A 19,139-nucleotide genomic window follows, 5' to 3' on the forward strand; every position below is an offset into this window, starting at 1 on the left:
ACGTCGCTGCTGGCTGGGGGCTGTTCACTGGTCGCTGGTGAGATCTGCCTGTTTGACAGCTCACCAGCGACCATGTAGCGATGCAGCAGCGATCCTGACCAGGTCAGATCGCTGGTCGGATCGCTGCTGCATCGCTAAAGTGTGAAGGCACCCTAACTGTGGTAATTCCCTGCTGTTCGCATGTTGACACAACCCTGGTCTATGGCTGTTGTATGTTTGCTCATGTCCAGGGATGCTGTATTCAAACAAACGTGACTGGTGAAGGTAAGCACTGACTGTAGCAATGAACTCAATGGTGCCGATTTCTTAACATATGTTCAGTGAACTGGCAGGCGTCCATACTCCGGAGCCTGGTAAGTAGTGACTGGCAGGGATTGGGGAAGCACGAGATTGCCAGGTGAAAGGTAAGGTATTATTTTGATTTCTTACACCATTATAAGCTGCTCGGAAAAAAATGTATAAGGTTGGATAACCCTATTTTAGGGTATCTACTCCAAACATATATCAAGTAAGGAGAGGCAGATATTGACAATAGTAGGAATAAATTATGTAAACAGCCTCTTCAGACAGTTGTCACAGCAATACATGCCAGGAATCTGTGCATTGTTTGCCTTTGTCAGCACTGGTTGGACAGGAATGCTGACACACGTTTAGGTTACATTCACACATCGTTGTACATTTCCTAGTGTTACCATGTTCACTAAATGGTAAAACTGACCTGACAGTATTATTCCCCAGTCAGTACGAGTTCGTAGATACGAAACATGTATAGTTTTACTATTATCTAAGTGGTGAAAAAAATTCAGAAGTTTGTAAAAAAAAAAAAAAGAATTGCGCTTCTGTCACCATTTTCCAAGACCTGTAGCGTTCTCATTCTTTAGGATCTGGGGCTCAATAATGGCTTATTTTTTGATTTGTGAGATGACATTTTTAATCATACCATTTTTGGGTAGATATGATATTTTGATCGCCTGCTATTGCATTTTAATGTAATGTTGCAGTAAGCCAAAAAACGTAATTATGGCATTTTTATTTTTTCTCATTATGCCCTTTACTGATCAGATTAATTGATTTTATATTTTGTTGCGATACCAAATATGTGTATTTTTTATTATTGTTTTATTTTCAATGTTGCAAAAGGGGGGTGATTTGAATTTTTTGTTGTTTTTTTAAATTTTTTCATATTTTTGAAAACTTTTTTACATTTTTAATTTAATTTACTAGTCCCCTTAAGGGACTTTATGATTGTACTGTACAACACTGCTCTGATCAACAAAAATGCTGATCTCCTGTGAGTGCCGGTGCTCTGCCAACATTCACAGGAAGTGAGTCATGACAGTGACAGGAGTCAACAGAAAACTCTGCGCTGTCATGACAACCCATTGGCGCCCTGTGATCACGTCAAGGTGCCGCTGTTGGTGACAGTGAACAGCACAATCCCTGCCTTAGCGCATTAGATCGTGCTTTCAGAGTTTTATAGCGGTAACAGGCACGGGTGGATCTCCAATCCATCCGCACCTGTTAGCTGCACATGTCGGCTGATCAGATAAGCCAACACGTGCGGGGAAAGATGTGGGTTCACATAGTGAGCCCACATCAAAGGGAGGAAGGCGACCTAGGTTGTATATTTACATCCTAGGTCATTAAGGGGTTAAAAATAGATTTGTGTATCTGATCCATGAGACTCATGCCCTTTTCTCATCTGTTTGTGGATGAGACTTGGCTATTAAAGTCTATGGGAATCCATTAAACATTGTTGTCAAATGAAAGACCTCCTTTTTACTTTAGTTTTCCCATCTGTGGTGCATTTGTTTTTTTAAAAAAAAACAAAACAAAACACGGACCTTTTTTGATTTGCATACTTCCCAGGGGGCAATGCACCTAGGATTTCACTGTGCTGAGTGCATTTGATGGCTGCCGGCAGTGTTTTCTCTGGCTGGTCTCCCTGAGTTCAGTGATTGTTTTGTCTTGCTGGTCTACTAGGCATTGCTCCCACCTGGCCAGAATCCTACTCCACACTGATGAGGGGCAATACCCTGAAACAGCTGTCTGTGGATGGATACGTGGCCTTGGTATTTCCCCTGTCATATCTTTAACACTAGAACTACTGGACTCGTGACACCTATATAGAAATGCATAGTGCAAAGTAGTCAAAATGACTACCTCAGTAGTTCTAGTGTTAAACTCGTCAAAGAGTTGGATATTGACTAAAATGGCAACTTAATAATATGGTGGTTATGGTGGTCTCCTAAAAAGAGCCACTCCTTGCTAGGTCCTTCCCGGAGGGATATCTGGCTATAATTCATTGCTAAAAGTCAATTGATAAATAAAACTAAAAGCTCGGATGCTTTTTAAAAACAGATGAGCAAAAAGGCAATAATACACTGATGCAAAACACACAAGGAGGAAAAACTGTCTGATGAACTCAGATGTAAAAATAGATGTGGCTGTGTGAATGCATCCTACATCATTCATTTACATGGGGAATAACAGTATTTAGAAAAAAAAATTAGATGTTTTTGAGAAAATCAATGTTCACTAAGACAGAGGAGTTGGCAGGTTTTATTTTGTAGAATACTAAGAAAAATAAAAATTACAGTCATTTTATGGAACAATTAAAATATAATGGCAACATCTTAAAAAAAACCAGAGACACAAATGGTTTGCAGTTCACGTTTTTCTTGTCTTTACAAGAACAGAAAAAACTAGACTTTTGGACTAATGAAAATACCAACAATGGGTGTGGAGATTACACCTTTTGACTTCAATATCGCCTAAGAAACCTTTAGCACTACAAAACCTCTTTACTTCTTGAATCTTATTAGAAGTAATTGTTCACTGACATCTGAGAAAACGAGAAATCTGAGGTCTAAGGTCACGTTCACATAGCAGTTTTTGGTCATTTTTACAGAAAGGAATTATATAAAATACAGTATGTAAGGCTGGGATCAATCACACGACCAAAGATTCTCTCATCCACGAGAATCGGGTCGATTATTCTAATGGCATTGATCAAACAATGATCTAAGTTTCAGCATAGTGTGATGTGATTTTATGAAATGCGAGAATTGGAGAACACTGTGAGGAGAAGATGCAAAATAAAATGTTTCCATCTTCTCCATTGTGTAGGTCAATAGAAATCAGACTGTACTCAGATGTCATCCAAGTGCAGTAAGATGATATCCACGCATTCATTGACTTATATGGCTGATTCCAATTTGAATACCAGATCAAACTCGGGCATGACATGTGAGCGGCCCCAGAGAATATCATTGGTCCATTTGTGACATAAACTCTTGTCGGATCGCTCTCAGACCAAAAATATGTCCGTCTTCCTCTAATACAATGGAAAGAGTTGGTGTATGTCACACATTCCTGATTGTGACTCATAAATGCTGATACAAAATAATGATCAAAATACAGCCCAGTAAAAGAAGCTTTAGGTGGCCTTCACAGAGGGTTTCAGAACAAGGTCATAGATTGTGTTGTAGTTTTTCTTACCATTTCAATTTATGAATTAAGAAATATAAAGTTACTGTTCTCCTTCATACTGGATTTCTAATTTTTTTAATATACACTACATAAAGCAATACCTTTGCCCTATAGTCCAACTGGAAATTAATGACTTGCTTCTCTCAATGTTTTATCAAGAGATGAGGAGCTAGTGACAGGAAGTGTGCAAATCTTGTACTTTTGATCACTCGACTGTCAGTTTGGTACAGAGTGAAAATCTGGAGTCAAATAGAGTGATTTCAGAAATGTATGTGGAGCTCGAAAAACATCTTTGATTCAAACTATGTTAAATTGTCTCATTAATTAATGTTCTTCTATGCTTAAGACTATGCTACGGGGTACTTTGCACGTTGCAACATCGCTACTGCAATATCGTCTGGGTCAAATCGAAAGTGACGTACATCCGGCGCCGGTAACGACGTCGCAATGTGTAAAGCCTAGGAGAGAAGATGAACGAGCGTGAAACAGTCAAAAATCAGTGATCTGTGTCACATCGTTCATTTTCATAATGTCGGTGCGTCCGCAGGTATGATGTTGTTTGTCGTTCCTGCAGCTCCACACATCGCTGTGTGTGAAGCCGTAGGAGCGACAAACATCTCCTTACCTGCACCCGCCGTCCACCGGCAATGCGGAAGGGAGAAGGTGGGCAGGATGTTTACATCCCGCTCATCTCCGCCCCTCTGCTTCTAGTGGCTGGCCTCGCGGTGACGTCGCTGTGACGCCGAACGTACCGCCTCCTGGAAGGAGGGATTCTTCGGCAGTCACAGCGACGTCGCCGACCAGGTAAGTGCATGTGAAGCTGCTGTAGCGATAATGTTCGCTATGGCAGCTATCACAAGATATCGCATGTGCGATGGGGGCGAGTACTATCGCACTCGGCATCGCTATCATCGGCTAGCGATGTTGCATCGTGCAAAGTACCCCTAAGACTTAGCTTTTACTGGTCTGTGATAAAACACAATGAAATACTTAGCTTACAGCTAACCAGGTATAGTATTAAATTAAAGGCAACTTGTCAGCACATTTTCACATTTGGAAGTAATAGTATGGATGTGGAGACACTTAACCAGCAATAAAAATGATGCCTTTTTTTGTACAGATCCAAAGATGCCAAACATGAGAAATTTAAAGTAGAAGTCGTAAGCAAATCAGGCAGTAAATACACTGGGCGCGTGCTCATGTACTTGTAAGAAGCTGTTAAAGTGCCTTGACACGCCCCCAATGCACTTTCAACCTGCGTTAGAGATTCCATCGCTGCCACATAGGAATGCTACAAAAAAATGTTATTTTTTATATTGAGAGGTCATGCACCTATACATATATATGTAAAACCTGATTCCTTTAAGAAAACACATACCCAAGACATACTAATTGTATCTTTTGTTAATTACTGTTGAGAAACATTCATTATGAAAAGTACTGGTTTAGGTTAGGTCTGTACCAATGTCTCACACTTACACAGTTTGACCTATAGCACACATCAACTGTTGTACTCCCTCATTTCTCGCTAATGCCTACAAAAGATATTTTCAAGAGCATTAACTCCTTGATGACCTTAGACATTCTGGTATGTCCTAGGTCATGTCCCTTGCTTTGATGGGGGCTTACATGCCGAGCTCACAGCTTTCCCTCCCTGTACATGATGGCTGATCTGATCTGAAGACTTGTGCCTGCAGATGGATGTCTGATCTGCCTGCAGCACTTAACCAGTTAATTCCTACTGTCAGTCTCGGACAGCCAGATTTAACATGTTCTGGCCACTTCCATCAACGCTCCCGTGATGTAATTGCAGGGTACCAATGGGTTGTTATGACAGCCACAGGTTAGTTAAAGACCACTGTGTCTGACATGATGATCTTCCTGTGAACACCATCAGTCATTCATGGGAGATTGTCATTTCTGCTGTGCAGAGCAATGGTGAGGCAGTGCTGTACAGCAGAAGTGATGATCGCAGCTTCAAGTTCCCTAAAAGGACTAGTAAATACAATACTAAATATGAAATAAATTAAAAAAGACATACATTCAAATCACCCTCCCTTTTGCCCCATTGAAAATAAAGCAATTTAAAAAAATATATAAGATCTTGTGTAGTGATGTCCAAATATTTGAGCAGCTAAATACACAAGAAGACTGGAGAGTGGCAATTAGCATCTGCAGAGGTAGATGATGATGAGACACAGATGCTACCAAGTAATGTTAAGTCAACAAGTCAGGAGGACCAAAGTATGGAAGTGAAAGATGAGGTGGTGGACGAATAATTCACTGACCATATCTGGCAAGGTAACATGAAGAGCGAGGTCAGCAGCGCAGAGGTAGAGGGATCCACAGCAGGATCCTGACCACCCCAGCATGCTCAGGCACAGTGGCGTAACTAGAGTTGGATGGGCCCCGGTGCAAAGTTTAGACCTGGGCCCCCCCTCCACATACACAGACACTTGGGGTAAGGCATGCCTCCCAACTTTTAAAGAAGGAAAAGAAGGACAAAGTTTGCGGCGCGCGTAGCGCGCCGCGGCAAATTTTTAGGCCACGCCCCCTAACCACACCCATTTCACAGTCACGCCCATATCCACTCCCCATCCACACCCATTCAGCATGGACACGCAGGCAGCCGGCGGGCCTCCAGCATGGACACGCAGGCAGCCGGCGGGCCTCCAGCATGGACACGCAGGCAGCCGGCGGGCCTCCAGCATGGACACGCAGGGAGCCACAGTGAGGCGGCCGGTCGCCCACACAGTGAGGTGGCCGGTCGCCTTCACAGACAGGCGGCAGGGGGGCGCCCGCACAGACAGGCGGCAGGGGGGCGCCCGCACAGACAGGCGGCAGGGGGGCGCCCGCACAGACAGGCGGCCGGGGGGCGCCCACACAGACAGGCAGCCGGGGGGCGCCCGCACAGACAGGCGGCCGGGGGGCGCCCGCACAGAAAGGCGGCCGGCCGACCGCACAGACAGGCGGCCGGCCGACCGCACAGAGAGGCTCCGGCCGGGGGTGAGGGGGGGGGGAGGGAGGGAAATCAGCGCTGGGGAGATTTTACTGTACCAGCAGCAGCACAGGCAGCGCTCCTCTCTATGCCACGTCTACTGGGATGGTAGGAGGGAAAAGCAGGGAGGCGGAGAGAGAGTGGGTGGGCGGAGCCCGGGAGCCGGCCGTCCCGATCGTGGCAACGGGACAAACAACGTAAAGCGTGAAAGTCCCGCTGTATCCGGGACGGTTGGGAGGTATGGGGTAAGGGATAATGACACTGACACTCGGGGTACAGGATAATGACGCTGACACTTGGCTCTCACCCACAGCACCCTGAAATCCCTCTATCAGCACCCAGCTTTCCTATGTTCTGATATTTATCTTGTCCTCAGCACCCAGCTTTCCCATATCAGAGCATGAGAAAGCTGGGTGCTGAGAGATGTATATCAGAACATGGGAAAGCTGGGTGCTGAGAGATGTATATCAGAACATGGGAAAGCTGGGTGCTGAGAGATGTATAGCAGAGCATGGGAAAGTTGGCTGCTGAGGGAAAGAGCCTTTTTCCCTCAGCACAAAACATTTCCATCCCATACTTGTATCTTTGTCCCCCCTGTATAAAGTTCTCAAAATACTATAACAGCCCCCACATAGCCTTCCAAATAATTGTATAAAGGGTCTCACATAACCCTTCATATATTAGAATGCAGATACATAGCCCTCCATATATTATAATGCACCCCCATAATCCTCCATGTATAAAGTAGCCCTTCAATTATAATGCATTTCCCATAGTTCTCCATGTATTAAAATTCACCCCATAGTTCTCCATATATTATACTGCACCACATAGTCCTCCATGTTTTATAATGCACTTCCATAGTCCATGTATAAGGTAGCCTCCATAGTCCTCCATATATTATAATGCAGCCCCCATAGTCCTATATGTATTATAACACAACCCCATAAAACTTCAGATGGTATTATGCAGCCCCATACTCCTCCATGTATAATGTACCCCTAGTCCATGTATAAGGTGTCCTTCATGTTTTTTATGCAGTCCCATAGACCTCCATGTGTCATGCAGCCAGCCACCCCAGGGCCTCCATGTGTCATGCAGCCAGGCCCCTCCAGGGCCTCCATGTGTCATGCAGCCAGGCCCTCAGGCCTCCATGTCATGCAGCCAGGACCCTCCAGGCATCCATGTGTAATGCAGCCAGGCCCCTCCAGGCCTCCATGTGTCATGCAGCCAGGCCCCTCCAGGCCTCCATGTGTCATGCAGCCAGGCCCCTCCAGGCCTCCATGTGTCATGCAGCCAGGCCCCTCCAGGCCTCCATGTGTCATGCAGCCAGGCCCCTCCAGGCCTCCATGTGTCATGCAGCCAGGCCCCTCCAGGCCTCCATGTGTCATGCAGCCAGGCCCCTCCAGGCCTCCATGTGTCATGCAGCCAGCCACCCCAGGGCCTCCATGTGTCATGCAGCCAGCCACCCCAGGCCCTCCATGTGTCATGCAGCCAGGCCCCCAGGCCTCCATGTCATGCAGCCAGGACCCTCCAGGCCTCCATGTCATGCAGCCAGGCCCCTCCAGGCCTCCATGTGTCATGCAGCAAGGCCCCTCCAGGCCTCCATGTGTCATGGAGCCAGCAAAATAAAAAAACAAGTACCTCTCTTCTCCTTTTGACCCCTGCAACCACGGTAGTTATGACCCTGCCCCCATATGTCACACACACTGCTCCCCATACAGCCTGCACCCCCCATAGCACACACACTACACCCCCATATGTCACACACCCTGCCCCACATATCTCACCCTGCCTGTACCCCAACTTACCCCTCTCAAACACTCTGCACCCCTTCACATCCTTCTGTCACAGTCTGCAGCCCTCATATGCCACTCACCCTGCACTCCCCTCCCCCTCGTGCCCCCTCTTTTCTCATTACCAGTCATCATGTGTCCATGTCTCCTTCAGGAATCCGTATCTTCTGATGCTTTCTGCCCGGCAATCCTGTGTCTCCTCCCACACACTCACATGGGCATGACATCATCGCAGGTCCTGGAAGGATGGATTTCGTCTGCTGTGCAGGAGCGCTTCTGCTCTGCCGCAGCTCAGAAACGCCTGGTGGGTCTCTCCAGGTCAGGGGGCCCCTCTGCCCCCTGCTGACACCGGGCCCCCTGACTCACAGGCCGGCCCCCTGGCGGTCGCGTAGTCGGCCACTACACAGCGCATCTCCTCTGTTACAGAGAGGAGCCGGCTGTGCAGAGCGGCTGCCGGGCCCCTAAAACCCTGCGGGCCCGGTCGCAGTGGCGACCGCTGCGACCGCGGTCGTTACGCCCCTGCTCAGGCACATGTCATCAAAGCACCCAAATTGGTGGACTGAACGCCTGGGTCCAATCAGTGTCTGGAGGTGACACCACTGCCTCTTCCCCTGTGCTCTGTGCTGGGCAATCCCCTTTCCAGGAGGCATGCGCAGATTCCTTCCGTCCGCCCCAGAACCTATTTTTTGCACATTCACAAGCACCATCAGCAACCACATCAGGTTCTTTCTCCCAGAGCTGTCCCTACCTCAGGCATTTGAGAGAAAACATAAATACCAAGCCACCCAAATATTAAAAAAGCACATTTTCAGGCTGATTGCCCTTGAAATGTTTCCATAAGGCTTGTGGACACTGAGGCTTTCCACAACCTCATGAATGTGGCTGTCCCGTGGTATTCTGCCCCCAGCTGCCACTTTTTTTCCCAGTCTGCATTCTCCACCTTACACAAGCACGTGTGCCATAACATCACCCATTCCCTGACCAATGCAGTTACTGGGAAGATCCACTTAATGACTGACAAGTGTGGTGCCCAGGGATGCTATACTTCCCTGATGGCACACTGCGTGAAACTTGTGGAAGCCGGAACTGAGTTGAAATCTGGAACAGCAACTTTGCTACCCAAGCCGAGGATTATGATCCTTAGTTCCATCAGAGTTCCTCCACCTCCTACACCAGTTCCTACATTCTCTCCTCCTGATCCTCCATCAACAAATGGACAAGTCCTCATTCAGGTCCATCATCTGTTAATGGTAATAAGGGGGGGGCTTCCACATTACTAGTAACAGAAAGGCACTGGAAAAACGCTATGGCTGCGAAACTCAAAAAAGAAATCCAGCAAAATCTGTCCTCCAAAATTCAACTGCCTCCCTTTCTGCTGAGCCCCACAATGTACCTAAACCTGACAGTTAGGGGTACTTTGCACGCTGCGACATCGCAAGCCGATGCTGCGATGCCGAGCGCGATAGTCCCCGCCCCCGTCGCAGCTGCGATATCCTTGTGATAGCTGCCGTAGCGAAAATTATCGCTACGCCAGCTTCACATGCACTCACCTGCCCTGCGACCGTCGCTCAGGCCGGCGACCCGCCTCCTTGTTAAGGGGGCGGGTCGTGCGGCGTCACTGCGACATCACACGGCAAGCGGCCAATCGGACCGGAGGGGCGGAGATGAGTGGGATGTAAACATCCCGCCCACCTCTTTCCGTCCGCATATTCTACGGAAGCCGCGGTGACGCCGGTAGGAGATGTTCCTCGCTCCTGCGGCTTCACACACAGCGATGTGTGCTGCCGCAGGAGCGAGGAACAACATCGGACCGTCACGTCAGCGTAATTATGGATTACGCCGACGCTGCACCGATGATACGATTACGACGCTTTTGTGGTCGCTAATCGTATCATCGAGCCTTTACACACTACGATGTCGCATGCGATGCCGGAAGTACGTCATTTTCAATTTGACCACACCGACATCGCACCTGCGATGTCGTAGTGTGCAAAGCCCGCCTTAGATGCCGGAAGTACGTCATTTTCAATTTGACCCCACCGACATCGCACTTGCGATGTCGTAGTGTGCAAAGCCCGCCTTAGGCGGGCATTGCACACTACAACATCGCAGGTGCGATGTCGGTGGGGTCAAATTGAAAATGACGTACTTCCGGCATCGCATGCAACATCGTAGTGTGTAAAGGCTCGATGATACGATTAACGACCGCAAAAGCGTCGTAATCGTATCATCGGTGCAGCATCGGCGTAATCCATAATTACGCTGACGCGACGGTCCGATGTTGTTCCTCGGTCCTGCGGCAGCACACATCGCTGTGTGTGAATCCGCAGGAACGAGAAACATCTCCTACTGGCGTCACCGTGGCTTCCGTAGAATATGCGGAAGGAAGGAGGTGGGCGGGATGTTTACATCCCACTCATCTCCGCCCCTCCGGTCCGATTGGCCGCCTGCCGTGTGACGTCGCAGTGACGCCGCGCGACCCGCCCCCTTAACAAGGAGGCGGGTCGCCGGCCAGAGCGACGGTCGCAGGGCAGGTGAGTGCATGTGAAGCTGGCGTAGCGATAATTTTCGCTATGGCAGCTATCACAAGGATATCGCAGCTGCGAAGGGGGCGGAGACTATCGCGCTCGGCATCGCAGCATCGGCTTGCAATGTCGCAGCGTGCAAAGTACCCCTTAGAGTCCACATGTTTGGCATTGTTGTAGTGAGGAAAGCCCCCTTAATTTACGAGGTGCAGGACTCTAAAAGCACAAGCTGAGCCCAATGTACAGGCATTACAATATACTGGCCATGGCAAGGGCTTATTTGCAATTTTTAATTTTGCAATATTCAATATTCACTGTGTTTGATTCCATGGGTATTGTCCAAAGACTAAATCATCACTACACACATAGATACATTCTCAGAGGGCTGTAATTTCCAAAATTTGGTCACTTGAGGTGGTTTCTTCTGTTCTGACACTAAAGCCTGCTTTACATGTTGCAATTTCGCATACGATATCGTATGCGATTTGCAACGCCCCCATCATATGTGCGGCACGTTCAATTTGTTGAACGTGCCGCGCAAACGATTAACCCCCGTCACATGTACTTACCTTCCATACAACCTCGATGTGGGCAGCGAACGTCCACTTCCTGGAGTGGGAGGGATGTTCGGCGTCACATCAACTTCACGCGGCAGCTGGCCAATAGAAGCGGAGGGGCGGAGCTGAGCGGGACATAAACATCCCGCCCACCTCCTTCCTTCCGCATTGTGGGCCGAGAGCCACAGGACGCAGGAAAGATCTATTCATCATTCCCGGGGTGTCACACACTGCAATGTGTGCTACACCGGGAACGTTGAACAATCTGACGTTCAATTCTAGAGAAATGAACGATGTGCATGCGATGAACGTTTTAATGTTCAATCGCAATCGCACATACCTGTCACACACTGCAATGTAACTTACAATGCTGGATGTGCGTCACTTACGACGTGACCCCGCCGTAGAAACCCTAAAAATGGCACAAAAGTCTCAGAAGAGTGCTCAAATGACATGGCAACAGCATGGGGAAGACCCCTTGAAGCATTTATCACTCAAAAGTCACAGCTGTGAACAATTTTGTCCGCGTTTTACGCCATTTTTACGGACTCACCAGAAAACCTTCCAAAATGACACCAAAATGAATTTTCATGGCGGCATTGTTAAGGGCACATACCCAATAGTGAGATAGAGCTAATGTATGTTACTTTTTGAGATTAATACATGAAAGATTTTACGTAAAACATTGTGTGGCACTCCGATGTCCCTGAGAAGAGACGTACATAAAGGCCTCTGAGTCTAATGTACCCATTTTGAGGAAGTGAGTCTTTGTAGTATTTTCCTTTGCCAGGGCAGTCCAAAATTGTGAGGTTCACCAATGCCCCTGCATACAGACGTGCATGAGGGCCTGCAAACCTGAAGTGCCCATTGTAAGGAAGTGGGTCTATTGTAGTATAGCCCTTAGGCAGGGCAGCCAAAAATTGGGAGGCTCCACGTTGTCCCTGGATAGAGACGTGCATGATGGCCTGTAAACCTGAAGTGCCCATTGTAAGGAAGTGGGTGTATTATAGTATAGCCCTTAGGCAGGGCAGCCAAAAATTGGGAGGCTCCACGTTGTCCCTGGATAGAGACGTGCATGAGGGCCTCAAAACATTAAGTGTCCATTGTCAGGAAGTGGGTGTATTATAGTATAGCCCTTAGGCAGGGCAGCCAAAAATTGGGAGGCTCCACGTTGTCCCTGGATAGAGACGTGCATGAGGGCCTCAAAACTTTAAGTGTCCATTGTCATGTAGTGGGTGTATTATAGTATAGCCCTTAGGCAGGGCAGCCAAAAATTGGGAGGCTCCACGTTCTCCCTGGATAGAGACGTGCATGAGGGCCTCAAAACATTAAGTGTCCATTGTCAGGAAGTTGGTGTATTATAGTATAGCCCTTAGGCAGGGCAGCCAAAAATTGGGAGGCTCCACGTTGTCCCTGGATAGAGACGTGCATGAGGGCCTCAAAACATTAAGTGTCCATTGTCAGGAAGTGGGTGTATTATAGTATAGCCCTTAGGCAGGGCAGCCAAAAATTGGGAGGCTCCACGTTGTCCCTGGATAGAGACGTGCATGATGGCCTCAAAACATTAAGTGTCCATTGTCAGGAAGTGGGTGTATTATAGTATAGCCCTTAGGCAGGGCAGCCAAAAATTGGGAGACTCCATGTTGTCCCTGGATAGAGACGTGCATGAGGGCCTCAAAACATTGTTCCCATTACAAAGGAGCGGGTCTCCTGTCGTTGTAATGTCCATTCTGCAAAGAATGGGCGAAAAAATTTACCACTGGGGGTACACCTGAAACAAAGGCCTAACTATTGTAACGGTCATCATGGTGGCGCATGAGGAGCAGTCCAGCGATTATCCAAAGTCCAGAAGTGTGTACCCATGGGTGAGTGGAGGTACATGGCAAATTCCCGTTACAAACTTTAAATTCCGCTCTCATTTGCTGGTGGTGTGGTGAAGTCTGGCCCAATCCAACCCTTGTTCATCTTGATCAGAGTCAGCCTGTCAGCATTTTCAGTTGACAGGCGGGTGCGTTTATCTGTAATGATTCCACCTGCGGCACTAAAAACACGCTCTGACAAAACGCTAGCGGCAGGGCAGGCCAGGACTTCCAAGGCGTAGAGAGCCAATTCATGCCACGTGTCCACCTTGGATACCCAATAATTGTAAGGCACAGAGGAATGTCGGAGTACAGTTGTTCGATCTGCAAGGTACTCCTTGAGCATCTGGGCAAACTTAGGATTTCTTGTGGCACTACCCCGCACCTCAGGGGCTGTGGTACGTGAGGGGCTGAGAAAACTGTCCCACATGTTAAAGACTGTTCCCCTACCTCTGGCGGATTGGACTTGTGCCTCTCTCGGCTGTACGCCTTGGTTGTCCACTGATTCCTGACCTATGCCGCTAGCGTTTTGTGAGGGGAATGCTTTGCCTACTTCCGTGACTATAGGCTTCCGGAACTGCTGCATTTTGGTTGACCTCTCCGCCTCGGGAATAAGAGACATAAAGTTCTCCTTGTAGCGTGGGTCTAACAGTGTTACCAACCAGTAATGATTGTCGGCCAAGATGTTCTTAACGCGAGGGTCACGAGACAGGCAGCTTACCATAAAGTCAGCCATGTGCGCCAGACTCTTAACAGCCAGGACTTCAGTAGCCTGACCAACACGATGACTGAACATGCTGTCCTCCTCCTCCTCCTCCTCCTCCTCCTCATCTACCCTGTCCTCTGGCTAGCCACGCTGAACCGAGGATATGACTGGTGTGCATGTCATATCCTCAATTTGGCCGGAGAGTTGCTCCATGTCTTCATCCTCCTCCTCGTCATAGTCCTCCACTGCACGTTGTGATGAGACGAGGCTGGGCTGTGTGTTATCACCCACACCCACTACTGTTTCTTGCTGCAACTCATCGCGCTCCGCCTGCAATGCATCATGTTTGTTTTTGAGCAGAGACCGTTTTAGAAGGCAGAGTAGCGGTATGGTGACGCTAATAATGGCGTCATCACCACTCACCATCTTGGTGGAGTCCTCAAAGTTTTGGAGGATGGTACATAGGTCGGACATCCATCTCCACTCCTCAGGTGTTATGTGTGGAGTTTGACCCATTTCCCGACGGCTTAGGTGATGCAGGTACTCAACAACTGCCCTCTTCTGCTCACATATCCTGACCAACATGTGCAGAGTTGAATTCCAACGCGTGGGGACATCACACACCAGTCTGTGAGCCGGAAGATGCAAACGGCGCTGAAAGCCAGCAAGGCCGGCTGAAGCAGTAGGTGACTTTTGAAAATGTGCAGACAGGCGGCGAACTTTTACCAGCAGATCAGACAGCTCTGGGTATGACTTTAGAAACCGCTGAACCACGAGGTTGAGCACATGGGCCACGCATGGAACATGTGTCAGCTGGCCTCGTCTCAAAGCCGCCACCAGGTTCCGGCCATTGTCACACACGACCTTTCCTGGCTTTAGGTTCAGAGGTGTGAGCCAGTGATCTGCCTGCTGTTTCAGAGCTGTCCACACCTCTTCTGCATTGTGGGGTTTGTCACCTATGCAGATTAGCTTCAGCACAGCCTGTTGCCGCTTCGCCGAGGCAGTGCTGCAGTGCTTCCAGCTTGGGACTGGTGTGGAGGGTACAGTGGATGAGGATGCGCAGGAGGAGGAGGAGGCTGAAGAGCATGACATTCCGGAGCTGTAGAGTGTGGGTGAAACACTGACTGAGGTAGGGCCTGCAAACCTTGGTGTGGGAAGGACGTGTTCCGTCCCTCGCTCAGACTGGGTCCCAGCTTCCACAATATTAACCCAGTGTGCCGTCAACGAGATGTAGCGGCCTTGCCCACAAGCACTTGTCCACGTGTCTGTGGTTAGGTGGACTTTGGGTGAAACAGCGTTGTTCAGGGCACGTGTGATGTTTTGTGACACGTGGTTATGCAACGCGGGGACGGCACACCGGGAGAAATAGTGGCGGCTGGGGACCGAGTAACGTGGGACAGCTGCCGCCATCAGGTCGCGGAATGCTTCTGTCTCCACCAGCCTAAAAGGCAACATTTCCAGCGCAAGCAGTCGCGAAATGTCAGCATTTAGAACTGTGGCATGTGGGGCGTTGGCAGTGTATTTGCGCCTGCGTTCAAAGGTTTGCTGAATGGATAACTGAACGCTGCGCTGGGACAAGGACGTGCTTGATGATGGTGTTATTTCTGCGTAGGCAACTGCAGGTGCAGGACCGGAGGAGGCTTGTTCGCAGGCAGCATGGACAGGGGATTGGCTCGCATGCACAACCAGCGAAGACGTAGCAGTGACATCAGCAAACACTGCTTCTCGACTCTGTTGTACTTCCCACAAAGTCGGGTGCTTGGCTGACATGTGCCTGATCATGCTGGTGGTGGTCAGGCTGCTAGTTTTGGTACCCCTGCTGATGCTGGCACGGCAGGTGTTGCAAATGGCCATTTTAGAATCATCTGGAGCCAACTTAAAAAACTGCCAGACTCGGGAAGACCTAACATTTGTACAGGCACCTTGTGTCGTGTTGTTGTTCCAGGGAACGGTTGCCTGACTTCTGCCTGGAGCCACCACCCTGCTTCTTACTGCCTGTTGGGATGCTACGCCTCCCTCCCCCTGTGCACTGCTGTCCTCGCTCTGCATATCCTCCTGCCAGGTTGGGTCAGTTACTGGATCATCCACCACGTCGTCTTCCTCTTCCGCACCCTGCTCCTCCTCCTGACTTCCTGACAATTGTGTCTCATCATCGTCCACCCCTTGTTGAGACACGTTGCCAACTTCGTGAGAACGTGGCTGCTCAAATATTTGGGCATCTGTACATACGATCTCCTCATGACCCACTTCAACATGAGCTGGCGAGAGGCCAGAATGTGCGAATTGAAACGTGAACAGCTCTTCCGAGTGTTCAAGTGTGGGATCATTAATGTCCGAGGACGTGTACTCAGCCTTGTGGTAGGAAGGAGGATCAGGTTCTGAAATGTGCGGTGCAGTATCACGGCTACTGACAATTGACCGTGTGGAAGACAGAGTGTTTGTGGTGGTGCCAATCTGACTGGAAGCATTATTCGCTATCCAACTAACAACCTGTTGACACTGGTCTTGGTTCAAGAGCTGTGTACTGCTGCGGTCCCCAAGAATTTGGGACAGGACGTGCGAGCGACTAGATGTGGCCCTTTGTTGTGGCGAAATTAGAGCTTGCCCACGACCTCGGCCTCTGCCTGCACCACCATCACGTCCACTTCCTTGTTCCTTGCCAACGCCCTTGCGCATTTTGCAATGCTGTGCTGACGTGTATTCACTAGACTTGTGCGTTATATCCAAGTTTGTGCAAATCGTGCACCTGTACGCTGCCACCGACAGGCACACACGTGCGGTTTTTAAATGCAATCACGGACGCACTAAGAACCTAACAGGTTTTTAGGAGCAAAAATTAATGAGAAGTCTGACACTATCAGCCACTGCTGACTGACGTGTATTATACACTACACTTGTGCGTTATATAATAGTTTGGTAAAAATGCACACAAGTGCACCTGTACGCTGCCACCGACAGGCACACACGTGCGGTTTTTAAATGCAAGCACGGACGCACTAAGAACCTAACAGGTTTTTAGGAGCAAAAATTAATGAGAAGTCTGACACTATCAGCCACTGCTGACTGACGTGTATTATACACTACACTTGTGCGTTATATAATAGTTTGGTAAAAACGCACACAAGTGCACCTGTACGCTGCCACCGACAGGCACACACGTGCGGTTTTTAAATGCAAGCACGGACGCACTAAGAACCTAACAGGTTTTTAGGAGCAAAAATTAATGAGAAGTCTGACACTATCAGCCACTGCTGACTGACGTGTATTATACACTACACTTGTGCGTTATATAATAGTTTGGTAAAAACGCACACAAGTGCACCTGTACGCTGCCACCGACAGGCACACACGTGCGGTTTTTAAATGCAAGCACGGACGCACTAAGAACCTAACAGGTTTTTAGGAGCAAAAATTAATGAGAAGTCTGACACTATCTGGACTGTTTTAGACTGTGTACACCAGCCCCAGATATGATGAAGGCTGGTATACGGTCACCACTAGGAATGGCTATATACCCTGCCTGCCTGCCTGTATACTGCTACAATAGTCCTGACAAGGACTCTTCTGGTCACTAGCCTGTATTCCGACCTGGCTATACCCTGCCTGTATACAGCAACAATAGTCCTGAGAAGGACTCTGCTACTGTACTCCGACCTGGCTATACCCTGCCTGCCTGTATACAACTAGAATAGTCCTGAGAAGGACTTTTGGTCACACTGTTTGCAGCCCTGCTACGGAAATAGCTATAAAGGGCAGCAAACCTTTCCCTGAAGCAGCAACACTCTCCCTGCACTGACTGTCTGGATGGCTGTGAGCAGAGCACAGCGCGCCCGCCGGTATAAAGGCTCGGTCACGCTGTGCGGGCCGGCCAATCACTGCAATTCCACAACTAACAGGGCTGTGTCATTGCAGTGGTCTGCCAGCCAATCCCTGCATGAGGGCTGGCTCTCAAAAGAGCGCCAACATGCAGGGAGGAAGACCACGAGTACAGCACGAGTATCGCGAGATTACTCGGTCCCCGCCGAGTAGCCCGAGTACAGTGATACTCGTGCGAGTACCGAGTAGTAACAAGCATGCTCGCTCATCACTATTCTTAATGCCTCAATATCGATTGTGGCACTTAGGGGATTAAGAGAGGGATCACGCTCCCTCTCCCCTCCAATTGGGACCTCCGTGATATAATTGTGAGGGCCCAATCATTCTCATGATGACCCGAGGTCGTCATGATGAGCTCCGGGTCACCTGACTACAGAGAGCTTCAGGAATCATTCTTTCAGCAAGATCACTGAAGATTTTAAGTGTAGCTTTGGTAGCTGCAATGTACTACAAGGATTGAGGCCTGTAATGCAAAGTCCCATAAAGGGACTAAGTGAAAAAGTATAAAAAATAAATAAATAAAAAAAATGCCAAAATATTTTTAAAAAAATTTACAAAATGAAGACCTACCCCAAAAAAATAAAAATATTGTTCCAATAAGTAGTTATATTTGTGCAAAAAAATAAACACAAAAAGTACATATATTTGGTATTGCTGCACCTGTAACAACCCGATCTATAGCATTGTCACATTTGTAAGCCCCTTCAGTGAACATAAAGTAAAAAAAATAAATTGAGTGGGGGGCGGTGGAGCACGACCACAGGAGGCAGGGTTGCGCTGAAAGGCAGTGGAGGTGGCACTAGTAGGGCAATGCCTCAGTTTTCGACCACATATTGACGTACTCAGGAGAAATTGTACAACAAATTGTATGGTCCATTATCTCGTGTTACCGTAGTGAATTTGAAAAATTTGAGGTTAAAGTAACAGTTTGGGGTTAAAAATTCATTTTTTCATTTTAACAGCTCAATGTTATAAAATTTTGTAAAGCATATGGAAGTTCAAGGTGCTCACTAACCATCTAGATAAATTCCTTGAGGCGTCTAGTGGCTGAAATGTGGTCACTTGTGGGTAGCTTCATTATTTAGGCATATCAAGGGCTCTCCAAACGTGACATTGCATCCACTAATTTCAGCTATTTTAGCATTCAAAAAGTGAAATGGCACTCCTTCCTTTCAGAGCCCTGCCATGCACCCAAACAGTAGATTTTTACCACATATGACGTATCACCATACTCAGGAGAAATTGTGCAATAAATTGTATGGTGCTTTTTTCTTGATACCTAGTGAAAAAAGCCATCTGGTTGAAATAACAATTTTGTGGTAAAAAAAAA

The 19,139-nt window shown here is 48.2% G+C and overlaps 1 protein-coding gene across 1 annotated transcript in view; it reads left to right on the plus strand.

Annotated features, from left to right (window-relative positions):
* Nucleotides 1-313: 313 nt before the first annotated feature.
* The window catches only part of LOC142289946 (short-chain dehydrogenase/reductase family 9C member 7-like), a 31,726-nt gene continuing 12,900 nt past the window's right edge, over nucleotides 314-19,139 (plus strand). Inside the window, exon 1 of the mRNA XM_075333885.1 lies at nucleotides 314-353. Coding sequence (XP_075190000.1) covers nucleotides 314-353 — 40 coding nt within the window. The remainder of the gene's footprint in view (nucleotides 354-19,139) is intronic.

Source organism: Anomaloglossus baeobatrachus, chromosome 2 (genome assembly GCF_048569485.1).
Source record: "Anomaloglossus baeobatrachus isolate aAnoBae1 chromosome 2, aAnoBae1.hap1, whole genome shotgun sequence".
NCBI lineage: Eukaryota > Metazoa > Chordata > Amphibia > Anura > Aromobatidae > Anomaloglossus > Anomaloglossus baeobatrachus.